This window comes from Phyllopteryx taeniolatus, chromosome 4 (assembly GCF_024500385.1).
Source record: "Phyllopteryx taeniolatus isolate TA_2022b chromosome 4, UOR_Ptae_1.2, whole genome shotgun sequence".
NCBI classification, from domain to species: Eukaryota; Metazoa; Chordata; class Actinopteri; order Syngnathiformes; family Syngnathidae; genus Phyllopteryx; species Phyllopteryx taeniolatus.
The window spans coordinates 25,625,588-25,644,030 of record NC_084505.1 but is presented as its reverse complement, the minus strand read 5'-3'; the positions used below and the strand labels follow the sequence as shown (position 1 = coordinate 25,644,030).

The 18,443-nt window shown below is 41.1% G+C and overlaps 1 protein-coding gene across 4 annotated transcripts in view; it reads left to right on the top strand.

Moving 5' to 3' along the window:
* The window catches only part of znf827 (zinc finger protein 827), a 104,607-nt gene that overhangs the window by 71,864 nt on the left and 14,300 nt on the right, over window positions 1-18,443 (top strand). For all 4 annotated transcript variants that reach the window (XR_009788176.1, XM_061770927.1, XM_061770926.1 and 1 more), the window contains exons 6-11: window positions 5,837-6,091; window positions 9,836-9,890; window positions 9,974-10,074; window positions 12,101-12,238; window positions 15,436-15,613; window positions 17,356-17,522. Coding sequence is in view for 3 of the 4 variants with exons in the window: in XM_061770927.1 (XP_061626911.1) it covers window positions 5,837-6,091; window positions 9,836-9,890; window positions 9,974-10,074; window positions 12,101-12,238; window positions 15,436-15,613; window positions 17,356-17,522 (894 nt within the window). In the remaining variant the exon portion in view is untranslated. The remainder of the gene's footprint in view (window positions 1-5,836; window positions 6,092-9,835; window positions 9,891-9,973; window positions 10,075-12,100; window positions 12,239-15,435; window positions 15,614-17,355; window positions 17,523-18,443) is intronic.

Below are 18,443 nucleotides of genomic sequence, written 5' to 3'. Positions count from 1 at the left end.
CTCAAGTCGTAACCTTCAAGTTTCAAGCAAATCCAAAGTTACTCTGGAAATAAAGTCAAGCATGTCAAGTCGCCACTAAATTTCAAGTTGAGTCAAGTCATGGCTTAGTTTAAGCAAGCCATAAGTCAAGTCCTACAATCTAGCTCAGTCAGAACATACTGTGTTGGAGTTCAAATATAAAAATGTTACTGATTAAAACATAAAAAAGTATATTTACACCTAAGAATGAAATGAACAAAAACATATAGACTATGAAAGAAATGTATACATATTTCGAAGAATGTTGTTTTCTTCTGTTTGCATGAGTGCTTACACCTGCCAATGTATCTAACACTTTTATTGTGATGATAAATATTATACTAATACTAATCATCGGTGAGGTGAGGGCAGCAGGTGCCCCGTATATATATATATATATATATGTATATATATATATATAAATGTTTTTGTAATTTTTTTTTTAAAGCTATATGTGCAGCCCTGTACCAAGGTGGTTGGGGACCACTGATTTACAGTACGTCCGCCAAAATAGCAGTTTGTAAATTAATCCACCAGCCCCTCTCTTTTTGGAGACGCTTCCTAACGTCACCATGTCTTCTATTCGATAGCATGTCACGTCAAGTGGCATCTGCACTCACTGCTCCGTGCTGTGACTCGGCATTCCGTGGCACCGCCCCTTTTGCACATACACGATGAATGGGTTCGTCGACGGTCCACAACGCGGTGCCAGTTGCGGTCTGAAAAGGCTTTTAGGGTTTAAAAGTTGACATGTAAGGAGTATGACTCTTTTCAATACCATACCATTCTCAGTGAATGATAGGGTTTAAAACTTGACATATGTACTGTAAGCTATGCGACCATACCAGTGTACCTAATAGACCTGTTCACTGCACTGAAAAAACAAAATTTGTAAACGCTTTAATATGCGAACAGACTACACAATATTCTTCAATCAGTTTTCAGTTGCAAACAATGTCCTGCAAACTGAATCTGTCTTGCTGCTTCACACATTTGACCTACCGTATTTCTCTAGCTCAAGCACCACTCTAGAGTTCACCGGCAGAATTACTATATTTAGTGTACGTGACTTTTTTTATTTTATTTTATTCATTTTTTTTAACATTTAATCGACAAGCCGCCTCCACACTAGAAAATGCTTTTGACTCGTTTACAGGTTAAACCATTGAGAAAAGCATCAAGTGTCTTCAAAATCAAGGACGCCGCAAATGCCAGAAATTATGTTGCATTAATTTAACTATTTTTTTCTCTCTCTCTCTCAATGGGATGTTTAATGGGATCTGACGGGAGTAATTTTTCCACTTTTTAAAAGCTTCTGACTCCAAGGTACATGACGTGCAGCTACAATCTAGTGTTTCGTTTTAGAATACTCTGAAGACTCGCAATAATTAAAACCTGCTCCCTAAATATATTCAAACACTTAGCTTGAACAAAGGGGATGGAAAAGTGATCTTTTACAGCTCTTTAACAGCTGTGTGTTATAAAAGCAACGAAAACCCTTTCACTTGAACTGACTAACCAAAGCAAAAAACATTTGCACATACATTTGCAGGAGCTTCTAGTTCCTGCGACTTGTAGTTCCTGGACTAAAGATGTTGCCTTAATGTTAGTGAACCTCAAAGTACCACCCCCCCCCCCCCTCCCCAGGAGGGTCCTATTTTGACCCCAGAACTAAATGTTAAGAGTTCCTGCGTATCCAGAAAAAAAAAAACGCACAAAAAAGCCAAAGAACAGGCATATTTTTCCCAGTTGTACCACTTTTAGGGTGGGGTACACTTCTTTTTATGGCAAGGGAACATTAGGTCAAGAAAAAAAATAACATCGGCGTGGGAGTGAGGCCATATTTTCCCGATTTATGTGGTGACAAGTGGACTTTGGATAGGGGATACGGGTGTTCTCCATCAGATACCTCCCACCCGTGCTGTGCCATCTCCGGGTGATGACGGTAAACACGTTTGTGTCAGCGAGGCGTGGGAGTTCAAGTTCACAGCCGTGACATTTAGCGCGTGTTTTTCCCCCTAGTTGTTGAGGGTAGCGATACAGTGATCCCCTTATGCTCCCTTAAAGCCTGCCAAACAAGCACCATCGGAACCCACCCCCCACCATCTTCTAGACCAAGTCGACCACCTGATTAAGGGATTAGAGGGGTTTGATGGTTTTCTGTGTCCCCTCTCTTTGTCCTGCACTCCAATGAAACTGACACCAGGACTTTAATTAATTCCCCGATGGTTTTTGTGCCTTTGTATGTTTAATACCAGCATAAAAATGTTTTTTTTTTTTTTTAATGGTTTGGTTTGTAATTTTGGATCATGGGCCATCTTTGTAATTGTTGATATATGTCCTGGAAACCTTAACAATTTAATGGTCGAAAGACTAGTTTTCCTAGAATTTTTAAAGATTATAAGAATGACTAAAAACAACTTGGGGCTCGTAGACATCCAGAGAGTTTAATGAAATATGTCACTACAGACCATGAAAGCTTACAATTCAATGGTTGAAATTTATTATAATTTTTTTGGGGGGGAATTCCCGTAATTTGAACAAAACGTCCATTCAAATTGAATAGGAATATATGAAGATTTAGACTAAAAAATAAATGACAAATTTCCAAAAGGAATTTGGGATCACAGACGTGGTTCGAAGATCATGTAGAAATATATCACTACAGACCAGGAAATTGCACAATTTTATTTTATTAGTCTAAGAATTTTGAGGGGAAAATTGTTTTTTTTTCATTTAAATTATTAGAAATGTATGAGACTTTACAAGCACAAATATATATGAACTAGAAATTTCCAAAATAATTTTTTGAACGCCTTACAAATTAATGAGAATTGATCAAATAAGATGGACATGTCCTTCATTCAATAGATATGTTGTGCATTCGTAGTAAAACAAAATGTGATATCCTCTCGTCAACAGACATTTTCTACTTTTTAGTAGGATTTTTCTACAAAAAGTGATGACCTTCAGACATTCTGTACTTTCAGTACTACAAAAAGTACTGTCCTTAAGTCAACAAACATTTTGTACGTCTAGTGGGATATTGTAAGAAAAAAACTCAACAGATGTTTTCCTCAACTGACACTTTAGACTTAGTATGATTTTCTACAAAGAATTTCCTTATCAAAATTCTACTTAAAAAACTATATGTCTGTTGACCAAGTATATACTTTTTTGTACGCAGTCCTACTAAAAGTAAAAATGTCAAGTCCTATTTTGGGTATTCAGTAAATGGACTGCACTTATACAGCGCTTTATCTACACCATCACAGTGCCCAAAGCGCTTTACAAAGCCTCACATTCACACACCAATGTTGCGACTGCTGCCATGCAAGTCGCTGCCAGGCCCACTGGGAGCAAATTAAGCTTCAGTGTCTTGCCCAAGCACATTTTGACATGCGGACAGTCGGAGTAGGGATTCAAACCAGTTACTCTTCGGTCTGTGGGCGAGCTGCTCTACCTACTGAGCCACAGCCGCCTGGTGCCTCAAACCAGCAATAAGGGGTGTAATAAAAAAAAAACACACACACGGTGTGTATTCAACACGTTTAAGTGTTACAATCTGTTTGCCACCAAATCCAGTTCAGTCCATCAAAATTAATTGCCATGAAGCTTTTTTGGCCTTGAACCAAATGATCATTGCCGTATTCACACGTCATTACTCCTGCGTAACAAGAATGTGATTCTTTGTACATATCCTTTGACTAAATATGTGTATATTTGAGCTTCTCTCCTTGTCAATAATATCATCAGAAATCAAACCTGCTTCCACATGGGATTTTCCAGAGGGTGAATGAGCGGAATTACAGCTTAAAAAGAAGGAAATCCAAGGAGCAGTCCAAACACCCGTGCTAAGCAGTTTAGCCTGGCGGTGTTCCTTTATTGGGGCAAGAGGGCACTGCGAGGTCATGCCTGCGTCTGACGGGGAGGGGAGGCCGAGGAGTCGGGGCCGCCGAGGCAAAGAAGCAAAACACTCGCTACGTGAACCTGGCGGTCAAAATGTTTATGGCAACCACGACGTCAGAGATGGGCTTCACTGTGTGCAAATGCTGTTGACTCAAAGGGTGCGTCCACTTGAAAAGGTGACATGAAGCAGGCGCGCTAAAAATAGTTAAGGGAGATGTGGCATCTGTTAGGAATGTCCCCCCTGATGACGCTCCTCGCTGTCTGGGGTTCTGTGCGAGCCGACAGGGACTTTAAACTATTTAAAGACAACTGGAGTGCAGGGAGTGTTGTATTCGTAATGCAGATGTTACTTACTATAGGTCCGATACAATGACTGGACAGCTATACGAAAGCTCTTCTCTTCTATACACGTGAGTTGATGAAGTAGAGCATCAATCACCACAGTGGAAACTATTCAATAAGATGATTCCTTCCTCCAGATTTAGTCTCGGTTTCAAATATTGTGCGTCAGTCACTGCAGTGGGCATTTCCTAAAAAGCTTTTTTCTTCCATATGCATGAGTCTTGATGCACATAAAAGAAAAACGGAGACGATTAAAATCAGTATTTAAGTGTGTACAAATCCAAATATGTAAAGTACAGCGGTGCCTTGAGATACAAGCGACCCGACTTACATTGTTCGTGATAGGAGCTGACATTTGGCCAATTATGTTTTTTTTTTTTTTTTTTCATTTATCTATTTATTTGACTTGCGAGCGTAAACTTGATACGAGCGCTGTATTGTGGTAGTGAACTTAATTCAACTCACTTCACAATAAGCAGCATTTTGGCAAATATTGAACAATTCATCAAAAAAGAAGCTTTGAGCTGTTTCATGCCACTCTGAGTTTTTACTGTCAAACTAAACATAAAACAAAGAAAAGTACACTGTGTGTATTTAAAACGACATAGCTTTGTCTTTTGAAAACGTCCACTTAGCCTAATGCAAAAAAAAAAAAAAAAAAACAGTTCAAAACACCATTGAGGCGGCACGGTGGCCGACTGGTTAGAGTATCAGCCTCACAGTTCTGAGGACCCGGGTTCAATCCCCGGCCCCGCCTGTGTGGAGTTTGCATGTTCTCCCCGTGCCTGCGTGGGTTTTCTCCGGGCACTCCGGTTTCCTCCCACATCCCAAAAACATGCATTAATTGGAGACTCTAAATTGCCCGTAGGTATGAATGTGAGTGCGGATGGTTGTTTGTATATATGTGCCCTGCGATTGCCTGGCAACCAGTTCAGGGTGTACCCCGCCTCCTGCCCGATGACAGCTGGGATAGGCTCCAGCACGCCCGCGACCCGAGTGAGGAGAAGCGGCTCAGAAAATGGATGGATGGAAAACACCATTGACCTAGTAACATTTAGCATGGGTAGTCGTGGTTTTTGAAGTAACGGACGTTTGAGCACAAACGGTAGAGCAACACATGTAGACAGGTAAAATAATACTCAGAGGTCAGAGTATATTCTTTTTCTTCTCCCAAAAAAAATTATAATATTACAGCATCTTACTGAGTCACTTACAGTAGTAAAAAAAAATTATAATAAAAATAAGTCTATTCTTCATTTGTGTCTGTATGACTTTTTGCCTCCTGGTGACCAAGGCGCGGGCATACCAGAAGGAGCAGCACAATGAACTGCATTGCATTATTAAATCATGATGCGCCAAGTACATCATGATGTTATTAATCTGTTTTCATAAAGTACAATATTATAGAGTGCTATTTGCTTTTTAAGTATGGTCATGGAACGAATTCAACTCGTATCTTGAGGTACCACTGTATTAGTGTGCTTTTCTGTGTACTTTATACTACTTAAATATAAACAACTTCAGTTTGCCCTTTTGTACTTAAAGCCTGACTAACAAATTCCCGCAGAGAGCAACAAAGACGGCCACTTCCAGAAGGTGAAGGTAAAAGTGGAGCCCATGGAGGTGGACCCGGCCCCCGCAGAAGTCTCACCACCCGTTCCCCCACCTGCTCCTCCTCCTCCTCACCTGCTGGCTTTCGGCACTTTAGGGGTGCGTGAGAAGACGGAGCCGGCACTGGAGCCCCTGGTGTGCCCTCAGAAGGACCTCTTCTCCCAGGACATCTCGGTCAAAATGGCCTCCGAGCTCCTCTTCAAATTGTCAGGTCTGTTTTGAATGCGTTTGTCGGCTCCCTTGCAGAGCAAGGACAGCAGACGCGTGCGTGTGTTTGTGGGCTGTAAAACCTTCCATTTCCGTCGTCTGGCGGCACCGTTGTAAAGTCAAGGACGCGACATATTACGAGTGACCACACGGCTGACCTTGAAGCTTAAATACGCTTGAGTCTTGATGAAGTTGGGCATCAGTCACTACCGTGGACATTCATTCAGAAGCTGTTTCCTTCTGTATGCAGGAGTCTTAATGAAGTTGATCATTAATAACTACAGTGACGGTTTATTCAAAATTGCTTTCCTTCTATACGCATGAGTCTTGATGAAGTTACACATCAGTCACTACTGTACAGTTCTTAGCAACATGACACATATTGTAGCTGCCGTCTTTGTGCCCCCCCAAAAAAATTACTCAAAAGTTGATAGAGCGCATTATACGTAAGTATAAGAAAAATGAAAAAAATATATTTCACGTTGTAGAAATCTATACTTGTAGTGAAGGATTGTAAAAAGGTATACTTTCATTCTGTCTATTACAAATCTATATAACAGTACATTTTCGCTGCTCACCTGTGAGAATCATGACGCCCTTGAATGCCCATATTGATATGAAATCCAAAATATCGGGGATTTCCTTCAGATATTTTCAGCGGTTGAAGTGGTCATCGGTAGAGATGTCCACGTAAATTTAGGTGACGATTGGTCGAAGTTTTGTGACATTAACTGACGTTAAGCTTTTTCTATATAGTGAGCGCCTTATGGGGAGGAAAACGTTATAACGTCCATAAAATAAAAAATGGGGCATAATTGGAGCAGTACGCATACATTTTAGTGATGATTGGTCGTGGTTTTGTGACATTAAGCACCGTTAAGATTTTTCACATTAAGCATTGACTGTCCCAACCAACTTGGGGATTAAAAAAAAATAATAATAAAATTACGTCAGCGCATGCACGCTACCTGTTGCGGGGGTGGTCCAGAACCTAACCCCGCAATAAACGAGGGATTACAGTAGTCCGATTGAAGTAGCCATTCCAACCAGATTTAGCATTTTGACAGACTGTCATTTTTTGGAAATCTTGTCACTTTGCTTTTTCCTTCCACGTGCAGGAGTCTTAATGTCAAAGTTGCAAATCAGTCATTACAGCAAGCAATAGTTTTTCTCTCTATGCAGGAGTTTTGATATCAAAGTTGCCGTCAGTCACTGCTCTGGACAGCTATTTAAGCTATATAAGTGTATTCCCTCCGCATGCTTGATGACGTTGAGCATCAGTGACTGCAGTACAGTAGACAATTATCACTACAGTGACAATGTAGTCCCCTCCGCTATAGCACACCTTCTACCTATAACATCGCAACTGACCACACGGCTGACATTTGAAGCTCTTTTGGCCACTTGTTTGTAATTCTCCATGAAGGCGGAACCCCTTCCACACAATTCACACACATGGCTACTGTTAACTTGCGTTTAAACCCACCTTTACACGCTCAACGCCCCCCCCCCCCCCCCCCCCCCCCCGCCCCTCCAGCTCCCACCAGTCCTCTCCTTCCCTCATTCTGTCTCCCTTGACTCGTTTTCAGACATGCCGGTTCAAGCACACTTGGCTGCTCACACTTCCCCATCCACCACCCTCCCTCCCTACCGCCTTTACATTTCTTCTGTGCGGCATCGCCATGGCAACATGGAAAGAGACCTCTGTCTTTGGCAAGTGGTGTCACAAAATAGTGGGTGGGCGGGGTTGGGGTGTAGTAATAAGGCGAGTAAAGGATTGTGGGGGGGGGGGGGGGGGGGGGGGGGGCACGGATGCCACCCAGGGAGGCCGGGGCATCTCTGGGGCCAGGCGAACTGCGACAACTGCCACAAAAGGAGGATCTGGATGCAAAGGGAATGGTGCAGGGTGGATGGCGGGTGGGTGTGGGGTCTTGGTGCGTGGCTGTCACACAATGAGCAATCAATATGAATTACCCGCAGCGGTAAGACCTCAGAGATGCGTTAGTGGGAAGGTCGCAGAGAACGCCGGGGAGACGCTCGGCCGCTTTTGAGGTGCTCCTCGTCTCCTTGAAAGTCGCACATGTGGCTTCTTCTTCTCTTTCTTGGCTCTCAGCGGGTATATTTTCTATCCTATTTTAATTAGCATGTAAGAACCTCTGGTAAATGTCAATCAGGTAAGGCCAGAGCTGTTAGTTTGCATCATGGCAAGGAGAGGGGTGCTGTAATGGGGTTTGTACAGGTCTGAACAAAAAAAAAGACTTTTTTTGTTTTTTGTTTTTACAGACTTAAGAGTTTGATTCGTTCTGTGACCAAGCTCTTAACTCAATTTACTCAGTTCAAATATATTCCCCCATTCAAATGAATTGAATTTTTCATCAAAAACCATCACAATTTCTTTGTTACACGTTTTTATTCATGCAAAATAGCATTGTTTGGTATAAAAACAAACACAAAAAAGAGCATATATGGTTTTACAAAGGGTAATTAATTACTGTACGTACTGTAGTATTTGTGGGTCGGATATGTGCCTTTAAGGAGCGTGGCCTATTGAGTGATGTTAGGAGCTGGAGTCGGGTTGGCATGTTAGTATTCGTGTGAGTGTCTGGGCATGAGTTGTGGCCTATAGCAGCTCCATGCGAGTGTACTTTTTTTGTAGTTTGTTTGTTTGTTTGACTGTTTGTCCCGCTCTATAAACGGTTAAAAATGCTCTGGCGACTGGGACTCGCCTCACCCATAATATAGCATCACAGGACCTTATTTGCTCCTTTTTTTCCCTCCTCACTTGTCCCTGAAATTTTGGCTCACAACATAAAGCAAAATAATGGACCAAGAAACAGTGATAAGAGTGACCCGACTTATGAGTTTTTCCAGATACAACCGATTTTGTTCTTTGACTTGCAAACGCAGACTTCAGATACAAGCGCTGTATGTTAGCAGTTAACTCAGTTAACTCAACTCAGCTCACTTCACAATAAACAGTACTTTGTCAAATATTAAACAATTCTTAAAAAAAGAGGCTTCAAGTTGTTTGCCACTTCCATTTTAGGTTTACTGTCAAACTAAACATAGAACTAGAAGAATTTAATTTAATTTAAAACAACCAAATAGTGTAGCCTTTTGTCCACTACTGTTAACACATAATGTGACACTTATACAGTATAAAACACTTTAAGAAACTGATATTTGAACACAAACTGTGCAGCAACACATAGACATTCAGCATAGTACATAGTCATTTATTCTTTATCCTCTGCAAGGAGCTGAGAGGAACTGAGTCTATATTGTACAGAAGTCCATGTACAGTATATCCGTGTCTGTTTTATGCTGCCCCCAGGTGGCCAATGTGGGCAGCAGCTCAGTAGCCTTTCATTTGATGTTTGACAACATTTGAAGTTTGACAACAAATGTTTAAGTATTTTTTATTATTTTTAATTGTCATTTCTGTCCATTTTTATAAAGTACAGTATTATGGAGTGCTATTTTCTCAGTTTAAAAAAAACGCTGTTTTGGGGGGGGGGGGAGAGGCTGGAACAGATTAATGGCATTTCCATTCATTTCAATGTGGAAAGAGGATTTGAGTTATTAAAACATTTAAGTTACGAGTGTGGTCACAGAATGAATTAAAGCTGTATCTCAAGGCACCGCTGTACTGTCACGTGGACACATCACCTACCACATTTACCCAAATCAGACTGATTATCGTTATGTGTAACCTGCTTAAGTATGTTGTCTTATTTTTGTTTTCCAGAAAAAGTGAGCAAAGCCAACAACCACAAGGGCGGCCACATGGTGGGAATTAACAGGTGAGCCAAATGACAACAAAGGCCACATAACATAAAAATGTACTTGTTGTAAACGGGGCTTTGGTTTCCTCTGCATTTTCCAGTCCGTTCTTGGACGAGTGCTTTCGACAATCAGCCTTCAACTCGCGCTCCAAAAGCTCCTCCCCCGCAGAGGCCAGCTCCTCCACCCGGGCACCTTTCCACGGTAACACACAATAAAAACCACAGGAAAATACAAAAGCATTTCCACACACATCTCAATTAACTACACTGTTTCAACCTCCAGCTCCCTGCTTAGATCTCAAATGAGCCTTTGGGCTCTGTGCCCCCCTTGCCCGGGGCGTCCCCCCTAGTCTCCTTTCCTGTAGCAGCCAGTGGTCCAGAGGTTAATTAGCCTGTGCCAGCTTTACCTGTCCCTCTGCCAGTTAATGGAAATCTGATTGGCTCTTGGGTGTCAAAGAGTGGCATGAAAGTTAATTCAACCCCCCACACACACACACACGCACTCATGCACACACATTTTTCCCTTGTGCGTTTGAACCTCTGCTGCTCCTTTAACTCTACTCCTCTTTTAAGTCGTTATCTGCTCTCCATGTGAACACATCCACACCCGCGTTTCCTCGTTCCACTTGTCTTGACTTGTACATTTATATGCTTTTTATTGGTAATACTGCAATTTATCTTGAATATTTTCATGCTGCTAAATAGCTGGACAGTTGGCATCCGCGAGAAAAAGATATATACAAACATTATATACAAATATTTAGCAAAAAAACTAATTGATAAAAAGACAAATTAGGGAAAATAATAAAAATATTGGAAATATATATCTATATTGGCAAATCCATCCATCCATTTTCTTTACCGCTTATCCTCACTAGGGTCGCGGGCTGCTGGAGCCTATCCCAGCTATCTTCGGGCGGGAGGCGAGGTACACCCTGAACCGGTCGCCAGCCAATCGCAGGGCACATAGAAACAAACAACCATTCGCACTCACATACACGCCTACGGGCAATTTAGAGTCTTCAATCAACCTACCACGCATGTTTTTGGGATGTGGGAGGAAACCGGAGTGCCCCGAGAAAACCCACCCAGCCACGTGGAGAATATGCAAACTCCACACAGGCGGCGCCGGGATTTGAACACCGGTCCCCAGAACTGTGAGGCAGATGTGCTCACCAGTAGTGCACCGTGCCGGCATATTGGGAAATATGCCAAGATATTACAATATGCCCCAAAAAATCAACAAAATATGTTTTTAAATCATACAAAATACAAGAAGAATATTTCATGAAAAGTAATGAAAATACAAATAAAGTAAAATTAAACTTCATAACTATAAACAAAAAATACATCACAAATAAACCACAATCCAGCATTTCTTGCCGGTTAGACAATTGGAAACTTGAAGGCCCACAGCGTGACCTAATTGGCTTAATGGGCTTGCTTTTTGTCAGGTGGCTGACTCCCAAGTTTGGCTGGCTTGCCGTCACCTGACGTGACTAGAACGTGCCTCTCTTCTCACCTGTGAGGCTAATGGCTTTATGGGCTTAGACCCATTAGAAGGTCTGGGGCAAATACCAGATTGAAAAAAAAAAGAAAAAGAAAAAAAATTGGCATAATATGAAAAATAAACTAATATTTGTTTAAAAAAATACAATATCCATCCATCTTCTGAGCCGCTTCTCCTCACTAGGGTCGCGGGCGTGCTGGAGCCTATCCCAGCTGTCATCGGGCAGGAGGCAGGGTACACCCAGTACTGGTTGCCAGCCAATCGCTGGGCACATAGAAACAAACAACCATTCGCACTCTGAGTCACACCTACGGGCAATTTTAGAGTCTCCAATTAATGCATGTTTTTGGGATGTGGGAGTAAACCGGAGTGCCCGGAGAAAACCCACACAGGCACCGGGAGAACATGCAAACTCCACACAGGCGGGGCCAGGGATTGAACCCGGGTCCTCAGAACTGTGAGGCTGACGCTCTAACCAGTCGTCCACCGTGCCGCCTAGGTAGCAAACTAGTTAGGCCAAAATTATGTTTACCCCTGGCTACCAAGTAGTCAAAACATGGTACTGGGGGTTCTAGGTTTATGATCGTCCCGCCAAACATGGTTTTGATAGTCAACATAACAGGAGGGTTTTAAATGCATCTGTCACTGGAGTGACAGCCTCAAACTGTAGGTGGCATCAGTGCAGTGAATGATGGCTGTCCTTTTGTGTGTGTTGCAGACTCTGAAAAGGACGAATGTGAACCGGGCAATGGGATCTCCCAGTGGCGGCTAAACGAGCAGCTCTTCCCATGTCCCGTCTGCGGGAAAGTGTTTGGGAGGCAACAGACACTATCGCGACACCTGGCCCTACACACAGGTAACACAAAAATTAAAACATTCCATCCCACCATTATTGTGACAAAAATAATCACGTGTTTTAATGTACAGGATTTTGTTTCACTTTTATTTGCATTAGCAAGGCAAATGTATTTATATAGTGCATTTCCTACACTAGGTAACGCAATGTGATTTGCATGATTAAAAGCATTTAAAATATAAAGACAGAAAATAAAAGACAGCTCAAAACATTTAAAAACAAAGAGAAAAAAAATATATATAAAGATAAAAAATGGTACAGTGCAAGAAAGCTCGTTTAAAAGTGGAAATTCTCTAAAATACTCAATCATTAAGCATTATATTTTAATTGAATCATTATTTAAGCACAGTTTTCCTATTAGCTGTGGATGCTATCGCTTATGTTGTTGCGCTAACTGAGCACGTCAGTTTAAAGAGGAGCCTCAGAGCTCTTGGTATTGATGATAATTACCGTTTTTAATGGTAATGTTAACCAATTGAAATTGTATCACAATTTATCAGTAAACCGTTTCATACACATACACACACACACACACTAGAGGTGCAACAACAGATTAATCATCAACTAATACATTTTTGAATTAGTCGTTTACTATTTTTAGAATGCATTAATCGTTTAGAGACGTTTAACGTAAAATTGTCAAAATCCTCTGAATTTTAGCCTCTCAACAGGAAATATTGTCTGATTATCTTTGTGTACAATCAAAATAAGACATTTGCAAACATCTGCTTTTATTTTGGAAAACAACGATCAACATTTTGCCTACTTTCTGACATGTTACGGACCAAACCAGTAACTGAATCATAATACATTTTTCATATCAAAGTTTGTGCGTTTTATGCACTGTCAATTTGAAATAAAGTCCTGTTTTTGAATAAAGGGTAATGGGGGGGGGGAAATAATCTACAGATTAATCGATCATGAAAATAATTGTTAGTTAAAGTCCAAAAACACACACACACGAGCATTGGTAAATGAGGTTGACTAGACTAGATTACCCTTCCTTTAATGAGATTACAACCATGATTAGTCTCACCGGGAAAAGTGCCCCTGCTCATTACCCCATTTGAACGATGCGTACACACACGCACGCATACACACGCGCACACACACACCGAATTCCTAGCTTCCCGTGTCCCCATCCCACATCCTCCATCGACTCTCTCTTGTTGCTTCTTCTTTTCCCGCTTGCGGAATTTCACTTGAAAGCCAATTAAAAGCAGAGGGGAAATTAATGTGTCCGAATCAGGAGGGGAGGTCCGGTGTGGTCAGTTGTGGTGTTGGGATAGCATAGCTCTCCTCATCTCAGAGAGCACAAATTGAGACTGGTGTAGAAAATGGTCCCAGACACAATTGGACATGCCCGCACACAAACACACACAGACGCACACACGCGAACACCATCTGAGCGTGTTGGCTGCGAACAGCTTGGCCACACCACAGAGAGCAGAAGTTGGGGCATATGTCACCGTGGTGGTCTTTTTGGTCTCCCCAACGACATAAAGGTTGCCTGGCTTCGTGTCCTTCGGGCAAATGAACTGTGTGTGTGCATGTTTCAACAAAGAAATGATGTGTTGGTATGTTGATTTAAAAAAAATAAAATAAAAAAAAAAAGAATATTAATTAGTTGCCAGGTAGCATAGTGAACTAGTGATTAGCCCATCTGCCTCACAGTTTTGAGATTGACACCGCGGTCCCGGCATTACGGCATTCCCTTGCTCACAGGTGGCTCCTTCTTCCTCTGGAAAAAAAAAAAGAAGGAACCATGCAAGTACAATGGTGCCTTGAGATACGATTTCTATTTGTTCCATGACCACGCACATATTGCAAAACACTTGTATCTCAAACCATCTTTCCCTATTGTAATGAATGGAAATGCAATTAATCTGTTCTACCTCCTTCCTTTTTCTACATCCTTCCTTTTTCTTCTTCTTCTGTGGGGTCTATTGGCAGCGTAATGGCGCATTACTGCCACCAACTGTTATTGTCCTTCCACTCCACTTGTTTTTTTTTTAGGTAACTATCAAACTCAAGGCCTGGGGGCCATATCTGGCTTAAAAAGATAATTAAAAAAAGACATCTGCCGATATACAATTCGTCAAAATCCCAAATATCTGTCCCGACAATCGGCCCAGCCTGTAATCGGTCTATCCCTATGAAAGGGGCTCCTGATTTGCGTCATTGTTTCCACCGTAGGTAGCAATTAACAAAATAAACGCCAGCATGGTCTTGCAGCTGTGCAGCAAGTGCAAACTCGAAATATGCAGCAACGCAACAGAGCGGAGAAGTGTTGGGTGTCAGACTTCACCCGGTCTCACATTATGGAATACTCTTACACACAGGCGGCTCCGCTCGTCTGGGAAAAAGGTGCAAACAATTCTGTGTAAAAGGGGCTCCTGATTTGGTTTGCATTTTTACTGCAAGTCGCAATCACTAAAACCCAAAAATACACATGCACGTGGTCTTTTGGCCATTCAGCAAGTGCAAAACCTGGAAACCTGTATACACACACGACAAAAGTGTCAAAGAAATCATGTCGCAACTGAATGCACTTTCACATAAGGATACGGCATCCTGCAAACAAATATAACAAAACATATGACAAACAAAAGTCACAAGTGTGTGTTCTTACTGCCGTGCAGCAAGTGCAAACCCGAACAGCTGCAGTACAAAAATTTGTCACAACTGTTTATGCTTTTACGCAACGACAACGCTTCATACAATCAGATAACAAGACATACGACAAAGAAACCACACACAGGCCTACAGTCTACATCAAGTGCCAATACCAATCACATCATCTTTTTTAACTGACTGTATTTTATCCATGTTAGCACTGGGTCCGTGAGAAGAGTTATATGAATAAAATTTACTTGATTATCTTGGACACAGCGCTGGGCTGGGCACTTGCCTCTTCGTGCGAGCATTTGTCCAAAAACAAAGACCCCCTCTCAAATGGATGCTTCCTTCGAAAATAAACACCTGGTCTTGACTACAGTGTTTGAGGGTATGTGGTATGCATCAACAGGGTTCAATTATGTTTCAGGTGCTGTTGTCAAAGTACCTCATGCACATTTTACTGTCCTCTTAGGATTAAATTGACCCCGGGTTTAGTGAAGGTGAGGCAGGGCTGAGTAATTAGATCTAAGAGTGCGACATAATGTGAGCTAATGTGTGTGTCTGTGTTTTCGTGGCAGAGGAGAGGAAGTACAAGTGTCACCTGTGCCCCTATGCCGCCAAGTGCAGGGCCAACCTCAATCAGCACCTGACCATCCACTCTGTTAAGCTGGTAAACACGGACGCCGAGCAGATCGTCAGCGCCGTCGCCGCCGCCACCGACGCCGCCGAGCGCAAGAACTGCGCCTACTACTACAGGTGATCATTCATGTCCATTAAGTCGAAGTGTTGACAGTCCAGTGATTCTCAAACTGTGGTACGTTGGTACAAAAGTGGTACCAGAAATAATCACTGACCAAGTGCAGTTCAGTTATATTTAATTTTTAAGTTCAATATATTTGCATTTAATCTTTCAAAGTTTTTGTTTTTAAACATTTAGGTACAATTTAAATGTTATGTACAATATATTGTAATTGAATCATTATTTAAGTACAGTTTTTTTATATCAGTGGCTTAAAATAATATTAAATATAGTCTTTAGGAATAAAACATCTCTTCTTTTTTTCTTTTTTTTCTGAACACGTACTAAGCTACCGCACCTTAATGTGGGTCATTATGATGATACTTGAAGAGCTAATCATTCAAATAGAAGAATAAATGGATTATCCCTTACTATTTTTATACAGTGGAACCACAAAGGTCAAAAAGTGGATTTAAAAAAAAAAAAATCTTAGCTGAGAAGTCTAAAAATGAATGTTGTATACAATGAATGTTCCTCCACTATTTGTGGGGAATAGGGACCAAGCCCTGCTGTGAATAGCGAAAATCTGTGAGTAATTCATGCCCCCACCCAAAAAGGTTTAGATGCCATAAAATGAAAACAAAAACACTTTTATTGCTTTAGCCTGAGCACAGAAACGGCGAGCAAATGAGTTTTTAACAGAGTATAGGTTCCCCCGGGTTTCATAAGATTTGCTGAAGTTTTTGTTAGTCTGAGTTGTACAGTCGTTCGACTTTAGCGTTTCCAGTCTGATTGTTTACATTTAAGTATATCTTTTAAGGGGACAAGTGGGCAAAAAACATTTTTGAATAAACAAAACGGTTATTAAACTAATACATGATAAAATAAAATAAATAAAATAAGGGAAGTCTGTGGGCGTCCCTGCTAAAGCTACTGCCCCCGCGACCCGACCCGGATCAGCGGTAGAAAATGGATGGATGGATGAAAAAATAAATAAAATAACAAGTAGTTAATAAGACTATTAAACATAAAAAGGATGGACAATTTAAAGGTTATTTTAATCTATAATATAATACTTATAGATAAATAATTAAAATACATATCCAATTCCTCCTGTTCCAGTTCATGTTCTGACACCAGATCAAATAAGTAGTGAATAAAAAAACAAGTGTAATTATAGCTTCTTCATTGAATATCTGTTCTGACACTAAACATTTGAGTATGCTATGTGCAGGATACAAAAAAAAAGAAAACATTTAAGATCGTCCCCATAATGAATGTAATGTAAAATACAATGTATAAATGATAATAATCTTAGTTGAATTCCCCTCTTTAGCTCTGGCTGGCACTAAAGATTTAGGGACAACTTTTGCAGGATTCCCCCCCCCCCCCCCCCCACAGACACACACACACACAATTTCCCCACCCCAATAAAAATCTTCCTTGTACTCTGGCTCCAAACCAATTAATAATGTTCTCGATTTATCAGTAATAAAAATAGATTGCTCAGTATTGTGCTGCCAAGAGACATTAGGTTAGCTTAGCATAAAGACGGGCGTCATGGCTACCAGTTTTTCAAGTGAAATTACTTCCCATTGCTTTTGGTGGCTAGGATGTGTGAGGGAAAGTAATGAAGCCATCATTGGACTAATCTGCATCAAAGCTCTCAAAGGAAGCCAAGCTGCGCCACTTAGCAAATGCATGCTGGCGTTGGTTGACACGTCGCATCTCCCTCTTTTGCTCTCGCGCTCTCTTGCAGCTGCCATGTTTGCGGCTTCCAGACGGAGCTCAACGCCCAGTTCGTGGGCCACATGTCGCTCCATGTGGACAAGGAGCAGTGGATGTTCTCGCTCTGCTGCAGCATCTGCGACTTTGTGTGCATGGAGGAGGGGGACATGAAGAGCCATATGAGCACCGGACACGCAGGTACCCACATTTGTAATCTACTTGTCCGTATCGCTCTCAAAATGGCAGCTGTCTGACTTAAAAAGGCTGAGTTTCAACGTCTGTGAGATTACATTGCCAGTGTAGGCAGAAACAGTTCTTGTGGTGGCACCAGAAGACGCTGTGCAATGCAGGATCTAAGATAGATTCAAAGTTAATTTGTTGAGGATCCCAGTTCCCAAAAATTTCAAAATACCCCATTGATCAGGAAATGTAGCAGACTTTTCGTCTTATTTGACCTGACCCTATTAAAACAAAGTAACAGCAAACTCACTTTATCAAAACAAAGTTGCTTGTTACTTGGTTTATTAAAACACAGTTACGGTTAACTTGGTTGATGAAAAACAAAGTAACGGCGAGCTTGGTTTACTAAAACTAAGTTACATCTTCAAACTTGTTTTTTAAAACAAAGTAGTATGAACTTGGTCTACTAAAATAAAGTTACACCGAACTTCCTTTTATTCAAACAAAGTAACAGTAAACTTGGTTTATTAAAACAAATATATGGTGAACTTGGCTTTTAAAACAAAGTAACGGTGAACTTAGTTTATGAAAACAAAGATCTAGTGAACTTGATTTATTGAAACAGTTACTGTGAACTTTGTATATTAAAACCATGTTACCGTGAACTGGGATTACTTAAACAAGGTTACATCAAACTTGGTTTATAAAACAAAGTTACGCCGTACTTGGTTTAGAAAAACACATTTACGGTTAACTTGATTCCTTATACCAAAGTTACAGTGAACCTGCTTTATTTAAACAAAGTTACTGTAAACTTGGTTTGTCAAAGCAAAGCCGGGGCCGACTTTGTTTATAAAACAAAGTAATGTCAAACAGCGAACTATATGTAATATGTATGTATAAGTAATAAAGGTCTGAACTTGGTTTATCAAAACAAAG